The 22,124-nt window shown below is 45.5% G+C and overlaps 1 protein-coding gene across 1 annotated transcript in view; it reads left to right on the top strand.

Moving 5' to 3' along the window:
- LOC126158923 (protein bowel-like) overlaps nt 1-22,124 on the top strand; it is a 283,609-nt gene that overhangs the window by 22,346 nt on the left and 239,139 nt on the right. The window contains exon 2 of the mRNA XM_049916476.1: nt 13,877-14,832. Within this exon, the coding sequence (XP_049772433.1) occupies nt 13,880-14,832 (953 nt within the window). The 5' untranslated portion in view covers nt 13,877-13,879. The remainder of the gene's footprint in view (nt 1-13,876; nt 14,833-22,124) is intronic.

Here is a 22,124-nt window from a genome sequence, read left to right as displayed (position 1 = left end):
CGGTTGTATATAAGCGTAAAATGAAGAAGATTATTACTACCACGATGACAACTAATCAAGGAGTTTCTATGCAGAAAAGTTTGCACTGTGCTTACATTATACATACGCACCAGTTGTCCGTCGCTTGGTGTTTTCGAGAAACGAAAGTGAGGACAGTCTGTTGTTATCGAAGGATGTCTTGTGTTTCCCTCGCCTGTAACGACACATTTTGGGACCACTGATGAGGAAAGCATTCGCTTCCGTAGCCGTCGTCGCTAAGGCACGCTGCAGTTTACGGATCCGTATCACCAGACGATGCAGTAACGCCCTCGGTTTGGCTCCAAACCTCTTTTTAGCGATTTTTCTGTTTTCACATAGTAAGTTGTATGTATAGCATGTTTTGTCGAAATTGTTCGAAACATTCCAGACGTAGTCTGGTTGGGCTTAAATTTCACCCATGGCCGAACTTAGCAAGGAATGCAATACTGCCTCCACACATTAAATGTTGCTATACTCTCTTAACTATTAAAGGATTTTTGCTCTGCTATTCCTGAACACGAATCCATTTTTCTTTCTTTTTCAGTTCGAATGCTGTGTGTCTCGAAACACCATCAGACACAACATTTAATTAGAAATGCTTAGAAAAAGTAGGACACGAACCTAAGAGTACTGAGTCTTCGGAAATTGATCAGTTAAGGACCTCGTTCATGCGGTTTACACATTGACTTCTCCTAACGTGGGTCTGCAGCCTGTATGTATTGTCGAAAGGACTTGTCAGCCGTAAGTAATTGATGCCGTATGACGGGCAGATACAATTTAGAACTAAGAGTGCCGTTTCGAGAATGAATTTTCCTTCTGCAGCCACGTGTGCAGATTATAAGTGTGTGCTGGACCGAGACTCGAATCTCGAACCTTTGCCTTTCGTGGAGGAGTGGTTTACCGAGGAGGCAAGGGATGATGTATTAGCGGAAGTAAAGCTATGAGGGTAGGGGTGGGGGTGGGGGGTAGCGAGTCGTCCTTTGATAGCTCATCCGATAGATAAGGAAAGGTCCCACGTTCGAGTCTCGGTCCAGCACAGAGTTTTAATCTGCCAGGAAGTATGTGTCTTAATGATTTAAGGAGCTCTCAGTTGTCCAGAGGACGCTTATGTGGCCGGCAGGTTACCTGACCTCGTTCCTACGGAGCATATCTAGAACGTCATCGAGCGAAAGGTTCGCTCCTTATACACAGCATCGATCAGTCGCTGTGATTTGTCGGTAGCGGTTCAGAGATCATGGACTGATATGACTGTCTAAATATTATCTGTATCTCGTGGAGCCCAAGGCACTTGCGTCGCTGCTGTCATCAGGGCGAAAGGGAATTCTGCACGTCACGTGGTTGATGTCTCCAAGTTATTTTTATATGTAGGAAGGGTAGTCGATATTAGAACAGATAAAAAATGATTTCAGTTGTAGTACGGAGGCGTCCCGGGTTGTGTGGCCAACGCCCGTCCTCGTGCTGACGTTCGGTTCGCTCTGTTTCCTCCGCGCCGAGGCGCTCGCGTGACAGAGAAACCGTAGTCGGCGGCTGGCGGTTTGTCTCCATCAGCTGGTGGGGACTGGAGAGGCCGAAACGTGAGACTGCAAGTCGACACCAGGCGACGCCACGCGCCCGGGGACCTCGGAGTCAACCGCAGCTGTGGCCCCAATAAGGGTACCCATTTCATCGCGCGGTTTTGAGAAGGCGAGGACACTTTAGCAATAAATACGAGTCTGTAAGGCGTCAAGCAGTTCGGCAAGGTTTCAAATCACCATTCCTAGAAAGGAACCAGGCAGAGCAACAGTAAATACAGGGTTATTACAAATGATTGAAGCGATTTCACAGCTCTACAATAACTTTATTATTTGAGATATTTTCACAATGCTTTGCACACACATACAAAAACTCAAAAAGTTTTTCTAGGCATTCACAAATGTTCGATATGTGCCTCTTTAGTGATTCCGCAGACATCAAGCCGATAATCAAGTTCCTCCCACACTCGGCGCAGCATGTCCGCATCAATGAGTTCGAAAGCATCGTTGATGCGAGCTCGCAGTTCTGGCACGTTTCTTGGTAGAGGAGGTTGAAACACTGAATTTTCACATAACGCCACAGAAAGAAATCGCATGGGGTTAAGTCGGGAGAGCGTGGAGGCCATGACATGAATTGCTGATCATGATCTCCACCACGACCGATCCATCGGTTTTCCAATCTCCTGTTTAAGAAATGCGGAACATCATGATGGAAGTGCAGTGGAACACCATCCTGTTGAAAGATGAAGTCGCCGCTGTCGGTCTCCAGTTGTGGCATGAGCCAATTTTCCAGCATGTCCAGATACACGTGTTCAACCGTTTCTTCGCTCACTGCAGGCCGACCCGTTGATTTCCCCTTACAGAGGCATCCAGAAGCTTTAAACTGCGCATACAATCGCCGAATGGAGTTAGCAGTTGGTGGATATTTGTTGAACTTCGTCCTGAAGTGTCGTTGCACCGTTATGACTGACTGATGTGAGTGCATTTCAAGCACGACATACGCTTTCTCGGCTCCTGTCGCCATTTTGTCTCACTGCGCTCTCGAGCACTCTGGCGGCAGAAACCTGAAGTGCGGCTTCAGCCGAACAAAACTTTATGAGTTTTTTTACGTATCTGTACTGTGTCGTGGCCATATGTCAATGAATGGAGCTACAGTGAATTTATGAAATCGCTTCAATCATTTGTAATAGCCCTGTACTCTTTGTGCCTTTAATAGCACGCCTGCTAACCACCGCAGTGTTGATGATGGGAAACAGAGGGGAGAACGAAGACAGCCTGCCTTTTATGACTGGTGCGGGAACAGATACACGCTGCTTCCCACCTGCAGGGAAGATTCATTTACTTCTCCATCTAAATCTATACTCCTCAAGCCGCTTTGCAGTGTGTGGCGGAGGGTACTTTGTGTACCACTGTTAATTCCCCGCTTTCTGTTCCAGTTGCGAATAGTTCGCCGGGAGAACAATTCCCAGTAAGGCCGGTATTACACTATCGTATTTCTTTGGCAAATAAATATGATTAAATATTCATCAAATTTCTTTGACAGAGATCTTTGACGTGGCGCTAAAAGGGGTATTACATTGTCGAATATATTTTTCGCAAATCTCAAGATGGCGAATAACAACTTATTATGCGCTGCTGTTGCTAGTACCACAATTGCATTGTGTGTGTGTGTTTGGAAGAAAAGCGCACAAAAAAAGGAAAGATACTTGGATGTAGCCATAGGTATTACGTCGAGATAGTAAAAGCATTCAACAAAATTTTTTACGAGAGCTGCAAGTGGAGGACATCAAGTCTTATATACACTACTGGCCATTAAAATTGCTATACCAAGAAGAAATGCAGATGATAAACGAGTATTCATTGGACAAATATGTTATACTAGAACTGACATGTGATTACATTTTCACGCAATTCGGGTGCATAGATCCTGAGAAACCAGTACCCAGAACAACCACCTCTGGCCGTAATAAAGGCCTTCATACGCCTGGGCATTGAGTCAAACGGAGTTTGGATGGCGTGTGCAAGTACAGCTGCCCATGCAGCTTCAACACGATACCACAGTTCATCAAGAGTAGTGACTGGCGTATTGTGACGAGCCAGTTGCTCGGCCAACATTGACCAGACGTTTTCATTTGGTGAGAGATCTGGAGAATGTGCTGGCCAGGGCAGCAGTCGAATATTTTCTGTATCCAGAAAGGCCCGTACAGGACCTGCTGTTGCATTATCCTGCTTCGCAGGGATCGAATGAAAGGTAGAGCCACGGGTCGTAACACATTTTAAATGTAACGTCCACTGTTCAAAGTGCCGTCAATGCGAACAAGAGGTGACCGAGACGTGTAACCAGTGGCACCCTATACCATAACGCCGGGTGATACGCCAATATGGCGATGACTAATACACGCTTCCAATGTGAGTTCACCGCGATGTCGCCAAACACGGATGCGACCATCATGATGCTATAAACACAACCTGGATTCATACGAAAAAATGACGTTTTGCCATTCGTGCACCCAGTTTCGTCGGTGAGTACACCATCGCAGGCGCTCCTTTCTGTGATGCAGCGTCAAGCTCGTAGTCCATACTGCTGCAAACGTCGTCGAACTGTTCGTGCAGATGGTTGTAGTCTTACAACGTCCCCATCTGTTGACTCAGGCATCGAGACGTGGCTGCACGATCCGTTACAGCCATGCTGATAAGATCCTGTCATCTCGACTGCTAGTGATACGAGGCCGTTCCGTATTACCCTCCTGAACCCACCGATTCCATATTTTGCTAACAGTCATTGTATCTCGACCAACGCGAGTAGCAATGTCGCGATAGGATAAACCGCAATCGCGATAGGCTACAATTCGACCTTTATCAAAGTCGTAAACTGATGGTACGCATTTCTCCTCCTTACACGAGGCATCACAACAAAGTTTCACCAGGCAACGTTGGTCAACTGCTATTTGTGTATGAGAAATGGGTTGGAAACTTCCTCATGTCAGCACGTTGTAGGTGTCGCCACCGGCGCCAACCTTGTGTGAATGCTCTTAAAAGCTAATCATTTGCATATCACAGCATCTTCTTCCTGTCGGTTAAATTTCCTCTCTGTAGCACGACATCTTCGTGGTGTAGCATTTTTAATGGCCAGTAGTGTATAAACTACTTACGAATTGATGAGAGTGTATTTCAGTATTTGCTCAGTACAGTGGCTTCTCATATTACAAAACATAATACTCTCTTGAAAATTGCTATACCTGCAGAAAACAGGAATTTCTTGATATAAGAGGGAGCTGCTTTAGTTTACAACACAGCACTCGAGTGTCACGTTGCACATTAATCAAAATAATTCCAGGAACGTGTGAAGCGATTTACAAAGTTGTGAAGGGGGAGTATGTAAAGGCAAATAAATGTTTGGTACACTATATGGGCATTAAGAACTGTTTTTATTTTTGAATAATTTAATTAATGAAATTAGTGTTCCAACAACTACAAAATTAATAGAAACTACGAAACAGAGGAAGTGCTTTTTAACTTGTGGCATCCAGAGTTCATAAATAGACAAAGTAGAATGGAAAGCTACGAAATTTTTTTATTTTAGAGTGTGACCACATCCTCTATTCCGGCTTGCTGAAAGCTGCCTGGATGTTTGCAGATGTATAGGTGGATGGCGGTAGCTGCAATTGTGGACATATGTCGCCTGTAGCGTGGTCCTAGATCTGATCGTATTTATCTGAGAATAGGCGAGATTTGACGAAGTTTCCTATTACACCATCAAATTTCTTTGATATAAGTATTTGACATATCAGCTTTGACGAAGAAATATGATAGTGTAATACCGACCTAAGCCTCTGCGTGGAAACGAATCTCTCTGATTTTATCTTTACGGTCTTTTCACGAGATATACGTAAGAGGAAGCATTGTATCTGTTGACTTTTCTAGGAACGTACACTCTCTCAGCTTTTAACGGTAAACGCCACTGTGATGAAAAACGCCTATCTTGCAGCGTCTGCCACTGCAGTTGGTTGATAATTCCTGTGACTCTTTCGTTTTTACGAAATGCTATTCTTTGGATCTTCTCTATTTTCTTTCTCAATCGTATCTGGTACGGATCCCATACTGACGAGCAACATTCAAGTACTGGTAGAACGACTGTTTTGCAAGCTACAGCCGGCCGCTGAGGCCGAGAAGTTCTAGGCGCTTCAGTCTGGAACCTCGCTGCTGCGACGGTCGCAGGTTCGAATCCTGCCTCGGGCATGGACGTGAGTGATGTCTAGGTCTAGGTCTAGGGGACTGATGACCTCAGATGTTAAGTCCCATAGTACTGAGAGCCATTTGCAAGCTACAGCCTTTGTGGTAGGACTACATTTCCTGAGGATTTTTCCAATGAATTTCAATCTGTCAACTTTATTGGGACTGTCTGTCTAAAAGCACTGAAAAGCTAGCAACTACAAAGGGAGATTCTCGTGTTCTAAACGCAGTGGTTTCTCGGCAGGCGATTAGCTTGGTACGTAGTTCTCATAGTGCTAAAACCAGATTAACTTGGTTCAGTTTATTTGGAAAAAATTTTAATATGAAATTGAGCCCTCAAAGTTTCAAATGGTTCTAAGCACTATGGGACTTAACATCTGAGGTCATCAGTCCCCTAGACTTAGAACTACTTAAACCTGACTAACCTAAGGACATCACACACATCCATGCCCGAGGCAGCATTCGAACCTGCGACCGCAGCAGCAGCGCGGTTCCGGACGGAAGCGCCTAGAACCGCTCGGCCTTAAGCCCTCATCGTCAAACTTTTAAAATCACATTCGTAGAAAACGTTTGTGTGAGATGCAGGCTTGCCAAATAAAACTATTCTACAAGGCACCAATGGAAGGACTCATCACGATATCAACAGTGAGAAAGGCAAAGAGTTGCGTTTACTGGGCACACGTCTTGTCATCACAGCTCTTTAATATTTGTTTCGTCATAGTAGTAATTTACAGCCCGTTAATAATGTGAGATACACTAATGACACATTCTCTGAGCCGAAAGATTGTAGCACCACGTGATGGTAATTAAAATGAAGAATATCCGCTATGAACTTGGTTCAAAGGTGAACAGGAAAAAAGCTGAGAGAAAAATACAAAAAGTTACAACAACACTATCAGTACGAAATATAGAGAGTACAGAGATTCGGGTACCTAGTTACAGGGGCGAATGGAGAAAATCACCAGTTCGGTGCACAGCGTTCGAACAAATGTCATAAGAATTAAAATTTTCTTTAATAGGTACCTGATCAGCAATGCTGAAATGTGAGTCCTATACTGTTACTTCTCCTCTTCTCCTCAGTCCCACGTACGACTTAGAGCTAATCACATTCAAACGCGAACATGCTGCCAAGCCGAAAGCAATTCCTCCGACGAATGCTAAAAGCATCTTGGATGGACAGCAGCAGTTCTTGTCTCTGTCCGCTTTTAATTTCTTCGTGTCCTTGTATTAGCCTGCGCATAAGTACATCATATCTGACCCGTATGGAGTATTGCAGTCTAGATCTTCCTCTTCCTCTCTTGCCTCGTATCATTTCTTCCATTACATTAACTAGAAAATTGTTGCGTCAGTAGAAGTGCATAATTAATTGATCTGTTATCCTCTAAAAACTTGTTCTGACCCACTATTCTAAGAATTTCTTCGTTTGTGAGTATTGCTCTCTACCAGATCTTTTCGGTCCTACTCCAGTACCACATTTCAAATGCCTCTAGACGTTCCGTGTCACATCCATCAACTGTCCACGTTTTCAACTCATACAGAGCCATGCTCCAGACAAAGTTGTTAATCTGTTTTTAGTGTCTACATTAAACTTAGTTGATGTAAGCGGTACATTTTTGTTGTAATAGCTGCCTTTGCCTGTGAAATTCAGCTGTTTATATCGATCTAACGTTTGCCATCAGAGGTTCACTTTTCCGAATGATGTATCATTAATTCTAATGTCTCCTTTAGTATATGGCCTTATATGTGTTAATATTCATGCTATACCTCTCTTTCGAGATCCTGTTCATTCTTGCTAGCCGGCCGGTGTGGCCGAGCGGTTCTAGGCGCTTCAGTCTGGAACCGAGTGACCGCTACGGTCACAGGTTCGAATCCTGCCTCGGATATGGATGTGTGTGATGTCCTTAGGTTAGTTAGGTTTAGGTAGTTATAAGTTCTAGGGGACTGATGACCTCAGATGTTAAGTCCCATAGTTCTCAGAGCCATTTGAACCATTCTTGCTAACGTTTTTTCTAGCTTCCCTTCGTTTTCCTCTTTGAAACCTATGTTGCCAACAATTCTTGTCATTTTGATTTCCACTCCATTAATATTTATTCGTTCCATATGCTCTTCAAATTCCCCAGTGCCTTTCTGACTACACAGGTTGAACCACACTAGTAACAAGTTTCATCCATGATATAACTATTTCTGTACGTAAGCCTCTTGTACTTTTGTATGATGCCTCTCTCTGGTTTCTGTGGAAGTCATACACACAGCAACTACTAAAAAAAAATTGGATCACATTAAGGCAGGGTGTTAGGTACCGTCTTCCCTTTTTATTCAAGAAGATACACTGAAGGGACCACCCCCCCCCCCCCTAATATCGTATAGCCTCCCCCCCCCTCCCCTACTCGCAAGCACGCAGAAGTGCCGCAACACGACGTGGCATGGACCCAACTACTGTCTGAAGTAGTGCTGGAGGGAACTGAGACCATGAATCCTGCAGGGCTGTCCATAAATCCGTAAGAGTTCTGAACAGCTTGTTGCAAGGCAATCCTGATATGCTCAATAATGTTCATGTCTGGGGAGTATGGTGGCCAGCGGAATTGTTTAAAGTCAGAATAGTGTTCATGGAGCCACTCTGTAGAAATTCTGGACGTGTAGGGTGTCGCATTGCCCCGCTGAAATTGCCCAAGTCTGTCGGAATGGACAATGGGCATGAATGGATATAGGCGATCAGACAGGATGCTTACGTACGTGTCACCTGTCGGAGTCGTATCTAGACACTACTCCAACTGCACACGCCCCACACCGTTACAGAGCATCCACCAGCTTGAACAGTACCCCTGCTGACATGCAGGGTCCATGGATTTATGAGGTTGTCTCCATACCCGTACACGTCCATCCACCCGATACAATTTGAAACGAGACTCGTCCGACGAGGCAACATGTTTCCAGTCATCAACACTCAAATGTCGGTGCTGACGGGCCCAGGCGAGGCGTCAAGCTTTGAGTCACGCAGTCGTTAAGGGTACACGAGTGGGCCTTCGACTCCGAAAGCTCATATCGATGATGTTTCGTTTAATTGTTCGCACGTTGACACTTGTTGATGGCTCAGCATTGAAACCTGCAGCAATTTGCGGAAGGGTTGCGCTCCCGTCACACTGAACGATTCTATTCAGTCGCCGTTGGTCCCAATCTTGCAGGATATTTTTCCGTATATATTCGTTAAATAGTCGTAATGGAAAATCCCCACTTCATCGCTACCTCGGAGATGCTTTGCCCCATCATGCCGACTATAACACCACGTTCGAACTCACTTAAATCTTGATAACCTGCCATTGTAGCAGCAGTAAGCGATCTAACAACTGCGCCAGACACTTGTTGTCTTATATAGGCGTTACCGACCGCAGCGCCGTATCCTGCCTGTTTACATATCTCTATATTTGAATACGCATGCCTGTACCAGTTTCCTTGGCGATTCAGTGTATCAGCAAGCGTCAAACTGAAAGGAATGTCGTGGATCAGAACATCACAGGGCTGTAGTAAATCCAGCTTGATGGTAGCTATGGAGAAGGTGCAGTGAGAAGCGGAAGAACGTGAAGACGTTGGATAGCAAGCATTTTCGGGGAGCATAAGAAAGCGAGAAGGACACCGTGACAGATATGTCAGATGCAGGAAGGAAAGAGCAGGGAAACTGGGAGTATAAAACAGCGGTAATACAAGAGCTCGCGAGGAAGTGGCAGAGACCTGTCCATTCCCGTCCTGAAAGCTACGCAGCGGCCGTAGTGGCGATTACTGAGTGCGTACCGGGCCCAAGGCATCGCCGGCCGCTTTCTCCGGCTCCACGGCAGCCGTCGCACGAGATACGGACCCGGCGAGTGAAACTCGCTCGACAGCTAGACAGGTAGTTCTTACCGTCAACAAGTTTAGAAACCTATGACTCTGTGATCCATTTCTTTAGCGTGACCTCAGTTCCTGGAGATGGTTTAACCTTGGATATTTCAAACTATTACATCAATATAGTTCAAAAGAGCACTTGTACCGAATCTAGAAAAATCGTTTGTTTTAATGTCTGCGTGCTTGCTGTAATTTCTACATAGCAATGAATCCTGGTGGGTACCCAACTGGTTTCATAACCGAATGGACCAAGGTTCGTATCTCCATCTGGTTATCCCTACTTCTTTTCTTCTTTCTTAGCCAAATGAACTAGCTTCCGTCTGTAATGGGCTTGCTATCGAGTGGATATTAGATTCTACATATGCTGCGTTTTAAATGAACTTCACTGGGACCACGTTATTTCTTCATTTATTGTCTGTAATATCCTACAAAACTGATGTAATTTTTGTATAATTCATGATACCTTTTATACTTTATCACTTTCTCATTACAATCAGACGAAAACTACAAAATATCTTTGAAAAAAAACTATATTTTATAAATGCCGTATAAGTCGCTTCTCTCTCAGATTAACACAGTAATAAATTATATCGTGTGTATCAATGGCCGAGTGCAAGTCTTTCAATTGGACCCCTCTTCGTCGACCTGCTTGACCATAATGTTCCCCAGTCATCCAACCGGGGGGAAGAGACCTACAGTTTTTAGAGGTGAAGGCTAGATTAAAGTCAGACTGAAACTTTCCGTAGTCCAATTGGGATTCTATCCCGCTACTTTTGGTATTTAGCCACGCGTTTCACCAGTAGACCACCATTCCTGACGCATTAACATTCTACAGAGCGCTTGACAATTACTATTAAGGCTGCTAGGGATTGTATAAGGGACTTACAATGAAGCGCCAGAAAAACTGGTATAGGCATGCGTATTCAAGTACAGAGATATGTAAACAGGCGGAATACAGCGCACCGGTCGGCAACGGCTATATAAGACAACAAGTATCTGGCGCAGTTGTTAGATCCGTTCCTGCTGCTACAATGGCAGGTTTCAAGATTTAAGTGAGTTTGAACGTGGCGCTATAGTGGGCGAACAAGCGATGGGGCACAGCATCTCCGAGGTAGCGAAGAAACTGGGATTTCCTCGTACGCCCATTTCACGAGCGTACCGTGAATATCAGGGATCTGCCGCAAATTGTTGCAGATTTCAATGCTGGACCATCAACAAATGTCAACGTGCGATCTATTCAACGAAACATCATCGATATGGGCTTTCGGAGCCGAAAGCCCACTCGTGTTCCCTAGTTGCATGCACGACACAAAGCTTTACGTATCGTCTAGGTCCGTCAGCACCGACATTGGACTATTGATGACTGGAAACATGTTGCCTGGTCGGACGAGTCTCGTTTCATATTGTATAGAGGGGATGGACGTGTACGGAGACAACTTCATGAATCCATGGACCCCACATGTCACGAGGGGACTGTTGAAGCTTGTGGACGCTGGTGGAGGCGTGTGCAGTTGGAGTGATATGAGACCACTGATACAGCTATATACGACTCTGACAGATGACACGTACATAGGCATTCTCTATGGTGACTTGCATCCATTCATATCCACTGTGTATTCCGACGGACGTGGGCAATTCCAGCAGGACAATGTGACACCCTACAAGTCTAGAATTGCTACGGAGTGGCTCCACGAACACTCTTCTGAGTTTTAAACACATCCGCTGGCCACCAAACTCTCCGCCCTAAAGCGCGGACATGTCGCCCTACGACTTCCGTGTGTCTGGTCCACACACACAAAAAAAAAGGCTCAAGCTGTTGCCCTGCAACTCGGACGATGAACTGTGTGACGTAGTGGAGAACTGGCTCCTGTCACGGCCACAGGTATTCTGAGAACAGGGAATCTTTCGGTTCGTGTAACAGTGGGATGGATGTGTTAAGGCCTCTGGTGATTACTTTTGAATAAACACTTCACTTATACCGACGCCGGTCGAAGTGGCCGTGCGGTTAAAGGCGCTGCATTCTGGAACCGCAAGACCGCTACGGTCGCAGGTTCGAATCCTGCCTCGGGCATGGATGTTTGTGATGTCCTTAGGTTAGTTAGGTTTAACTAGTTCTAAGCTCTAGGGAACTAATGACCCCCGAAGTTGAGTCCCATAGTGCTCAGAGCCATTTGAACCCACTTATACAGACAGTGCTGTTTCGCACCTTTTATTTTAAACACCCGAATAATATTATTACACATTTTAGTATAAAACTGTAATTCGCAGTTAATAGTTGAGAAGAATTACACTGGTAATGCCTTTGAATTATCTTAAAATATATTTACTATAATCCCATACCGTTCAAAGTGTGCTCACGAATAATGAGGAAACGCCCTCTGCTAGTGATATTTGTGGCTGTTTATCTCTCCAGTGCATGTGACTTGTTATATGTTGCTTACTCGGAGCAACTCATCTACGCAGTGTGTTACTGCACAAACGCACATACGCTACGCTCAGCTTTCCAGATCCAAACCCGCCGACTATGCCCGCACAGGACAGTTTATCTTCTTCGTAACTGTTTCTTTTCCGACACACGTCCTTCCAGTTCTCTGAATTTTCGTTCTCGTTTATCATATTCACCTTCTCAGAAACATCTTTTTTCGCCTTTGAAGAAGATAACAGCGAATATTTCTCGTTTTAATGTCACAATTTTGATAATATTTTTACACAGATGTAGTGTTGTGGGTGTGCTGAAAACTAATGTCTCCGAATAGTTTATTCTGCTTTCAATATCGGTTGAGGATTACACGTCGTGCATGTTGTTCGGTGGACTTCTGCGCTTCTCTGAAGCAAGTTGCAACCCACTGCCGGTAGAGGGCTCAGAATTGTAGCGTGTAACATGGCAGTTTGTGCCTTAATCGAGTTTCTAACTGCAGGGAAACGTTCGTGCACACGTGCAGAATCCTCTCCTTCTGCATGACAATCCCAGCCCACACACGAGCGCTGCGACATCTCCGACAATCCGACGCCTTGGGTACAGTGTCCTCGATCATCCTCCATACAGTCCCGACTTGGCCCCAACCGATTTTTCATCTCTTTGCAAAACTTAAAGAACAACTTGGTAGTGATGAAGCAATGCAAGCAGAGGTGAGGTTGTAGCTCCGTCAACAAAGTCAGACATTCTGCAGTGAAGGTATCAACAAACTGGTCTCTAGTTGGAAGAAATTTACTCGTCGCGACGGTAACCGCGTTGAGAGATAGACACATACATAAAAAGTGTGATGTAGAATGTTGATAAAGTCTGTTTTATTTGAAAAACTGTAAGAGGTTTGACGTAAAAAATTCGAATGCATTACTTTTCACCACGCCGTCGTATTGAATTATTGTCAAGTATTTTATATTGATCCTAATATTTTAAAACATGTTAACGGAATGCTGGACTGCTACCACCTCATATTAAGGGGGGTAGAACGTCAAACGGGCCGACTTGAAGCAGGAGAGGCACCACAGGACATTTTAATTTCCACTGTCTATACTTTTACAAATAAATTGATAAAACTTTGTCAGCATGACCAGGAAGGATTCAGAATTCACACTTTTTTACGTTTTTACGTGTGAAATTTCATCATTTTTTTCGCTTACTAATGGCAGCATTTGTTGCTGTAGGTACACTTTTCTTCATAAGTAAGAGAGATGAATCGATAAATTTTGCACAGCATACAAACCATACTTAAAGGTGTATGAATCTCTAGAACTTTCCAAATCTATTAAAAACTGTGGTAAAAATTGAGGTAATTAACTACAAAATTTGTGTTTTTTCTAAACATGAAGTTTAAAATACAACAGATCATTCGTGTTTTCATAAATTAAATAAATTCTAGAGTTTCATACACCTGTAAGTATGGTATGTATGCTGTGCAAAATTCATCGATCCATCTCTCTTACTTATGAAGAAAAGTGTACCTACAGCAACAAATGCAGCCATTAGTAAGTGAAACAATGATAAAATTTCACACGAAAAAAAATTATTTTATTGTGTTTTCGAACTTCCATTGCAATGAGTGTGAATCCTGAATCCTTCCTGGGGGATGCTGACAAAGTTTTATGAATTTATTTGTAAAAGTATAGACACTGGAAATTAAAATGTCCTGTGATGCCTCTCCTGCTCCAAGTCGGCCCGTTTGACGTCCTACCTCCCTTAAAAAAACGGTCGTTAGTATGAGAGATAATATATGCATTTGTGTGTTGTGTTTCAGAGGATGCCTATAGAGGGCCAGGAGCGGTCGGAGCTGCCGCTGCAGCTATGCACCCGGCCGCCGCCGGGGCGTGCGCCACCGGGCCTTCCGCCCCCAGTTCCGCCCCCGCCGTTCTCGACGCTCCCTTCGCCGGGTGCGTCCAGCTCTCGCTCCGGAGGCGGCAGCTCCGCTTCCGGTAGCGGAGGCAGCGGCGGCGGTGGGAGCGGCAGCAGCGCAGCCGCCGCCGCCGCGGCCGCCGCCTTCGAAGTGTCTCTGTACCACCGCCACTTGGCGGCGCTGACGGCGGCCGCCGCCCACCACCACCGCGAGTCCTCCGCCTTCGTGCCGGTGGTGCCCTCTCGCTTCGTGCACGCCGCCGCCGCTGCAGCCGCCAGCGCCGGCGCGCCCTTCCCGCCGCCGCCGCCCCCGCCGCCCCCTGGAGACCCAGGGTGCAAGCCGGGTGCGAAGCCGCCGGCACCGCCCCCGCCGGCCTCCGCCGCTTCCGCTTCCGGCGGCGGCTCGGCGGGCGGCGGCTCCTCCTCCAGCTTCGAGCTGATGGCGCTGATGGCGGACAAGCGCAAGGAGCTGGCGGCGCTGGCCGTGCTGCCGCCCCCGCCCCCGCAGGGCCCGGGCGCGCCACCCCCCGTGGTGCCTCCGCCGCCCCCCGGGCCATCCTCGGCCGCCGCTGCGGCAGCCGCCGCAGCCGCCGCCTACGCGGGGGCGGCAGCTTTCGCGTTCCCCGGCTCGGTGTACCACGCCGCCGTGAGCGCCGCCCACCACCTGGACCGGCGGCTGCTGCGCGCGCCCGGTCGAGCCTCGCGGCCCAAGAAGCAGTTCATCTGCCAGTTCTGCAAGCGCCAGTTTACCAAGTCCTACAACCTGCTCATTCACGAGCGCACGCACACCGACGAGCGGCCCTACTCGTGCGACATCTGCGGCAAGGCGTTCCGGAGACAGGACCACCTCAGGGACCACAGGTCAGTCTTCACAGACCTACCTTGCTTATTCAGTAGCGTGTGCGGAAATATAAGTGTCAAATGACAATGAGACAGAAGAAGAAAACTTTATTTCAAAACTTGTTGTTGTGGTCTTCAGTCCTGATACTGGTTTGATGCAGCTGTCCATGCTACTCTATCCTGTGCAAGCTTCTTCATCTCCCAGTACCTACCGCAACCTACATCCTTCTGAATCTGCTTAGTGTATTCATCTCTTGGCCTCCCTCTACGATTTTTACCCTCCACGCTGCCCTCCAATACTAAATTGGTGATCCCTTGATCACAGAACATGTCCTACCAACCGATCCCTTCTTCTAGTCATGTTGTGCCACAAACTTCTCTTCTCCCCAATCCTATTCAATACCTCCTCATTATTTACGTGATCTGGCCATCTAATCTTCAGAATTCTTCTGTAGCACCACATTTCGATAGCTTCTATTCTCTTCTTGTCCAAACTATTTATCGTCCACGTTTCACTTCCATACATGACTACAGTCCATACAAATACTTTCAGAAACGACTTCCTGACACCTAAATCTATGCTCGATGTTAACAAATTCCTCTTCTTCAGAAACGCTTTCCTTGCCATTGCCAGTCTACATTTTATATCCTCTCTACTTCGACAATCATCCGTTATTTTGCTCCCCAAATAGCAGAACTCCTTTACTACTTTAAGTGTCTCATTTTCTAATCTAATTCCCTCAGCATCACACGACTTAATTCGACTACATTCCATTATCCTTGTTTTGCTTTTGTTGATGTTCATCTTATATCCTCCTTTCAAGACATTATACATTCCGTTCAACTACTCTTCCAAGTCCTTTGCTGTCTCTGACAGAATTACAATGTCATCGGCGAACCTCAAAGTTTTCATTTCTTCCCCATGGATTTTAATACCTACTCCGAATTTTTCTTTTGTTTCCTTTACTGCTTGCTCAATATACAGATTGAACAACATCGGGGAGAGGCTACAACCCTGTCTCACTCCCTTCCCAATCACTGCTTCCCTTTCATGTCCCTCGACTCTTATAACTGCCATCTGGTTTCTGTACAAATTGTAAATAGCCTTTCGCTCCCTGTATTTTACCCCTGCCACCTTCAAAATTTGAAAGAGTGTATTCCAGTCAACATTATCAAAAGCTTTCTCTAAGTCTACAAATGCTAGAAACGTAGGTTTGCCTTTCCTTAATCTAGCTTCTAAGATATGTCGTAGGGTCAGTATTGCCTCACGTGTTCCGATATTTCTACGGAATCCAAACTGATCTTTCCCGAGGTCGGCTTCTACTAGTTTTTCCATTCGTCTGTACAGAATTCGCGTTATTATTTTGCAGCCGTGACTTATTAAACTGATAGTTCGGTAATTTTCACATCTGTCAACACCTGCTTTCTAATGGTCATAAAAGATACATTTACCCCACTGTCAGACAAAATGGTCACTGCCTTATGGAAAACAGTTTGTGGTTGCGTACGGAATCATAATTGCACCTCTCCGTGCGAAACAACTCGTCGGCCACAAATATCTTTCTTCAGGTCTCGAAAAACATTGAAAAGGCATGGGGAGAATCGGCCGTGTATGGAAAATGTGTAGTGGCTTCCCAGCGAAACTTCTGCGCCGTAGTTGAAACAAGTAGCACACCAGCTCCGGGAAAATCATGATGACCTTTTTCTTTGACAGCAAGGGTCCGCTGCTCATTGACATTATGGAACACAGCGCCACAATTAACGTACAGAGGTATGTGGTCACTTTGCAAAATATGAACCGCAGCATCAAGTCCAAACCCCCGGAAATGTTGACAGACGTCGTCATTCTGTGGCAGTACAGCGCCGCCCACATCTGGCCGAGGTTATTTCGACTACTCTGCAGAAGTTTCGCTGGAAAGCCCCTACACATCCTTCTGTTAGTCGTGACCCTTCTCGCCGGCCGTGGTGGCCGAGCGGTTCTAGGCGCTTCAGTCCGGAACCGCGCTACTGCTACGGTCGCAGGTTCGAATCCTGCCTCGGGCATGGATGTGTGTGATGTCCTTACGTTAGTTAGGTTTAAGTAGTTCTAAGTCTAGGGGACTGATGACCTCAGATATAAGTCCCATAGTGCTTAGAGGCATTTTAACCATTTTGACCCTTCTCCACTTGATTTCTATAATTTTGGAGTCGTGAAGAAAGACATTTATGGCTTCTATTTGCTCCGGTCGAAGAGATGCACACCTGGTTACAATGATGGTTCTGTAGGCAGCTGCAGACATTTTTTCCGTGATGGCATTGACCGTCTTGTCTCACAGTGGGATAAATTTATTAACAGTTATGACGATTACTTTTCAAGTAATGAACGGTCTACTTTTTTTCCATATGTCTCGTTTTCATCTAACTGTCATTTAAATAACGCTTGATCACTAACAGAGAGTGATAAAATTAGAACTATTGTTTCCGTCTGTCTGGATTTTTTTCTTCTTTTAGACTATGTCTGAATAGTTTCTGACGTCACTAGCCTCGGTTTATGTATCTATTTGCTCTGATCTGCTGCGGATCTCATTACCACCGTGTGTTTCTTCCAGGTAATCAGCCTTCTTCGTCTAAATTTGGTTATACCAGTTATGCATTACAATTTGTTTCAATAAAAGATTTCTTCATGTTTTAATATGTGTAACATATTCATTTCATAGTATGTGCATGCGTCCCACTGAGGATTAACAGTAAAATTGCATCCAAACTACGGAGAACTGAAAGTAAACTGTGGTTTATACCCCAAAACTGGATTATATTGTTCTCTTTACTCCCGGAGAGGAAGGGACTAGGGTGGTGGCTACATTCATGGAACTTGTATAGCCGCGTCCGAGCCCGTACTGTATTTTCATGCCAGCGTATCGCCGTAACACTGTAACTGCTATCCCACGCTGAAGACGGGCGTCGTCCCCCATTTTCATTTGACGTAAAAAAAATACTACTTTTTGCACAAAGATTAAAAAATGATGTATACATAATTTCAGAGCTTTTATGTGAGCTGAAACGAAACGCATCTTTATGTGACAAAAATGTCACAGATGCATCGTTTCCCAGGCAGGGGTTAGTGAACGTTTTGAAACTAGTGATGTTCGGCGGCGGAAACTGGAAGCACCTACTGACTTAGCACCAGTCTGCAACACTAAGAGTCACCTACACTTACTTAAGCAGAAAACTCTCACACTTCGCCAAGGGAAAATCCCATTGTGCATGAAGGAGGGAGAAACCTTTCGAAAGGCGGCTGAGCCTGCCCTTCGGGTCTCGGACCTAGGAAACAATGCCACACAATTTTACTGTACTAGAAATTCGCTCGTATAAAAAGGCCTTAAGGACATCGTCGTCGGTGGGACGCTCAATCCTAATCTTCTTCCTTTCCTTACCAGGATTCGAAAGTGCTTCCTCTGGACTCACCATCATTTCAGAGAACTCTTCAAAGAACGCGTTGCTGCTGAGCTGTACATAGAGAGAAGCATGGATAGAAGTGCGCATCTGTGCATCGTCCTATTCAAACGTTGTTGATCTTTACTGATGGTAAAAAAAAAGATTTTCCATTCCCTACTTCACGCTCTTAGGGGTATTTTTTTTCTTTCTTAAGTAGTCTGTCTTCTTTCTGGAGGTTCAAGCTACCTCCACAGCAAATTTCATCGAAATCAATCCAGAAGTTTAGTTGTGTAAACATAACAGACAGAGTTTCCCTCGAATTTGATAATGTAAATTTGAAGTACGGATTGAAGGTTGTATAATCATTGAATTCATTATGATGAATCGTATTACGTAGCACGTATTAAACAATAAAAGCAGTTTTCACGAATATGATAAAGTTCAAAAGTCAAAGCTGAATAGCTTTTCAAAGAATATATATTTTCCCTCGTTCGCGTAGTGTTCTCCTAAGCAGTAAATACTTTGTACTACACACTTTGCCCGCATCTCGTGGTCGTGCGGTAGCGTTCTCGCTTCCCACGCCCGGGTTCCCGGGTTCGATTCCCGGCGGGATCAGGGATTTTCTCTGCCTCGTGATGGCTGGGTGTTGTGTGCTGTCCTTAGGTTAGTTAGGTTTAAGTAGTTCTAAGTTCTAGAGGACTGATGACCATAGATGTTAAGTCCCATAGTGCTCAGAGCCATTTGAACCATTTTGAACTACACACTTTTCTAATGTAGCGTACTGTCTTCTTCAGGATTCAAACTGTTTGCATACCAAATTTCCTTGAAATTGTTCTAGTCGTGAAAGTGTAACAGAGTTAGTTTAGCATTTGTAATACTAGAATATTTAAAACTTTAAATTGCGGTAGCTTTCTTTCCGTGATTTGATTATGATTGAATAAAGCCTAAACGGTACTCCAAGCTAACTCATGTTACTATGAGAACCCCGTGAAAATACGTGTAGTAAGCTAGTTTTGGACATTAGCATGTTGGAACAGGCAGACACGAGGGTTTCAGATAAAACCAAATCACGATGTCTTTTTTCTGTGATCAGATTTTGATGAAACAATGCCTATATGTTGCCCTGAGGTACTATCAAGTTATTTGTGAAGACTCCATGAAAACTGCAAATTAACGTGTTCAAACAGACAAAGAGACTGACAGGACGGTTTTAGACAAAACAATAAATCAGTGCCGCGCGGGATTAGCCGAGCGGTTTGAGGCGCTGCAGCCATGGACTGTGCGGCTGGTCCCGGCGGAGGTTCGAGTCATCCCTCGGGCATGGGTGTGTGTGTTTGTCCTTAGGATAATTTAGGTTAAGTAGTGTGTAAGCTTAGGAACTGATGACCTTAACAGTTAAGTCCCATAAGATTTCACACGCATTTGAACATTTTTGGAAAAATCAGTATACCTTTTTTCCGTGATTCGTTTCTGGTTAAATAAAACCTATACGTTACCCGCAGTTAAGCTCAAGTCACCTGTGAAAATGGCCGAGCAGTTCTAGGCGGTTCAGTCCGGAACCGCGCAGCTGCTACAGTGGCAGGTTTGAATCCTGCTTCGGGCATGGATGTGTCTGATGTCCTTAGGTTAGTTAGGTTAAAGTAGTTCTAAGTGTAGGGGACTGATGACCTCAGATGTTAAGTCCCATAGTGCTTAGAGCCATTTGAACAATTTTTGAACCTGTGAAAATCCCACGAAAATACGTGTAGTAGTTTAGAGATTAGCGTGTTTAAACAGACAGACAAACCCTTGGTTGTACAGTTTTATTATTAGTGAAGATTTATATAAATACAACAATAATTGCTTAGGCTTTAAAATTTCCTTGTACGAAATGATAAAATGTCAAATTTTAATAGGGCCTTTTGATGGAGTGGCTTTGTTCCGAGAAAACGGAGAAGCGCTAGCGATTTAATAGCCGTGGATGAGGGTTCCGGAATCGCACTGCCTTTCGGGACGAGTATCCATCCATCACGGCCGTAGCGTCCGTTTGATGGGTGCCCCCTAACTGCGCCTGATTGGACAATGGCCCAGATGCCGCGCTGCCCGCGGGCGCGTGGCACGCACGGTTCCCGTGGCGGTCCTACCTGTGCAGCCGTGGCGGCGCCGCTCCACTGCTTTTCCGGCCGTAAATCCACGGCGGGTCCATCTTCTGGAGGCTGGCAGTCCGGCGGTTCCCATGCGCGTCCGGCCGCCCCTGCGGTTATTACGGGGGAATGCGGGGTAGGCGGTAGGAGGACGCCGTAGTGCGGCTGCGGTGAGGCATTCCAGCACGCGTCTCAGACTGTTACGGTGTTCGCCCGCGTGTCGACGTATGCGCTTCAGACCACTGTAGAAACCGCAGACGATGTATCCGAGAGGTGAGGAGGATGTGCTTTCCACGAGCAGAGTAACGTACACTGTCTGTCTGACGTAAGCGTGGTGATTGCCTCAACGCCTGGAGGAGCACGACAAAAACTGAAGGAGAACAGCGCAGCGGCACACAGAGCTGCACGTCTTCAGTGCACGGGAACTGCACAGTAGCCGACTAGAAGCGTGCCGTCTTGTCCGAAGAGTAGCGATTGTGCCTCTTTTCAAATGATGCAAGGTGTAGATCAGGGCCGGCCACGGCGTGTCAAACTTCACGCGTGCAGGGTGTGCGGACCGCAGCCCGGCCCGTCTTAGCGTTGTTCAGTCCCTCTCGGAAGTACCCGGTACAGCGCGAATTTTATTTATTACTAACAAGGGAAACTCCTCATCTGACCCCCTCAGATTTTGTGCTAAGAAGGCCCAGTGCATGGCCTGTCAGAAACCGAACGCAGATCAAGCATGAAAACATTATGAATCACCTTGAAGAAAATAGTTCAAATTGCTCTGAGCACTATGGGACTTAACATTGGAGGCCATCAGTCCCCTAGAACTTAGAACTACTGAAACCTAACTAACCTAAGGACATCACACAGATTCATGCCCGAGGCAGGATTCGAACCTGCGACCGTAGCGATCGCGCGGTTCCAGACTGAAGCGCCCAGAACCGCTCGGCCACACAGGCCGGCTTGAAGAAAATGACTTATTGATGCATAGCCAACACGGATTCAGAAAATATCGTTCTTGTGCAACACAACTAGCTCTTTATTCCCGTGAAGTAATGAGTGCTGTCGACGAGGGATCTCAGATCGATTCCATATTCCTAGATTTCCAGAAGGCTTTTGATACCGTTCCTCACAAGTGACTATTAATCAAATTGCGTGCACATGGAGTATCGTTTCAGTTGTGTGACTGGATTCGTGATTTCCTCTCAGAGAGGTCACAGTTCGTAGTGATAGACGGTAAATCATCGAGTAGAACAGAAGTGATATCTGGCGTTGCGCAAGGTAGTGTCATAGGCCCTCTGCTGTTCCTGATTTACATAAATGATCTAGGTGATAATCTGAGCAGCCCCCTTAGAATGTTGCAGATGATGCTGTAGTTTAACGTCTAGTAAAATCATCAGACGATCAATTCCAATTGGCACTAAACAAAGAAAAATGCGAGGTCATCCACATGAGTACTAAAAGAAATCTGATAAATTTTGGGTATACGATAAATCGCACAAATTTAAGGGCTGTCAATTCGACTAAATACCTAGGAATTACAATTACGAGCAACTTAAATTGGAAAGACCACATAGATAATATTGTGGGGAAGGCGAAACAAAGCCTGCGCTTTGTTGGCAGAATACTTAGAAGATGCGACAAACCCACTAAAGAGACAGCCTACATTACACTTATCCGTCCTCTGCTGGAGTATTGCTGCGTGGTTCGGGATCCTTACCAGGTAGTATTGAGGGAGGACATCGAAAAGGTGCAAAGAAAGGCAGCTCGTTTCGTGTTATCGCGCAATAG

The sequence above is a fragment of the Schistocerca cancellata genome, chromosome 2 (assembly GCF_023864275.1).
Source record: "Schistocerca cancellata isolate TAMUIC-IGC-003103 chromosome 2, iqSchCanc2.1, whole genome shotgun sequence".
Taxonomy (NCBI): Eukaryota; Metazoa; Arthropoda; class Insecta; order Orthoptera; family Acrididae; genus Schistocerca; species Schistocerca cancellata.
Note: the sequence above shows the minus strand (reverse complement) of the source record. Positions and strands in the feature narration are given on the sequence as shown.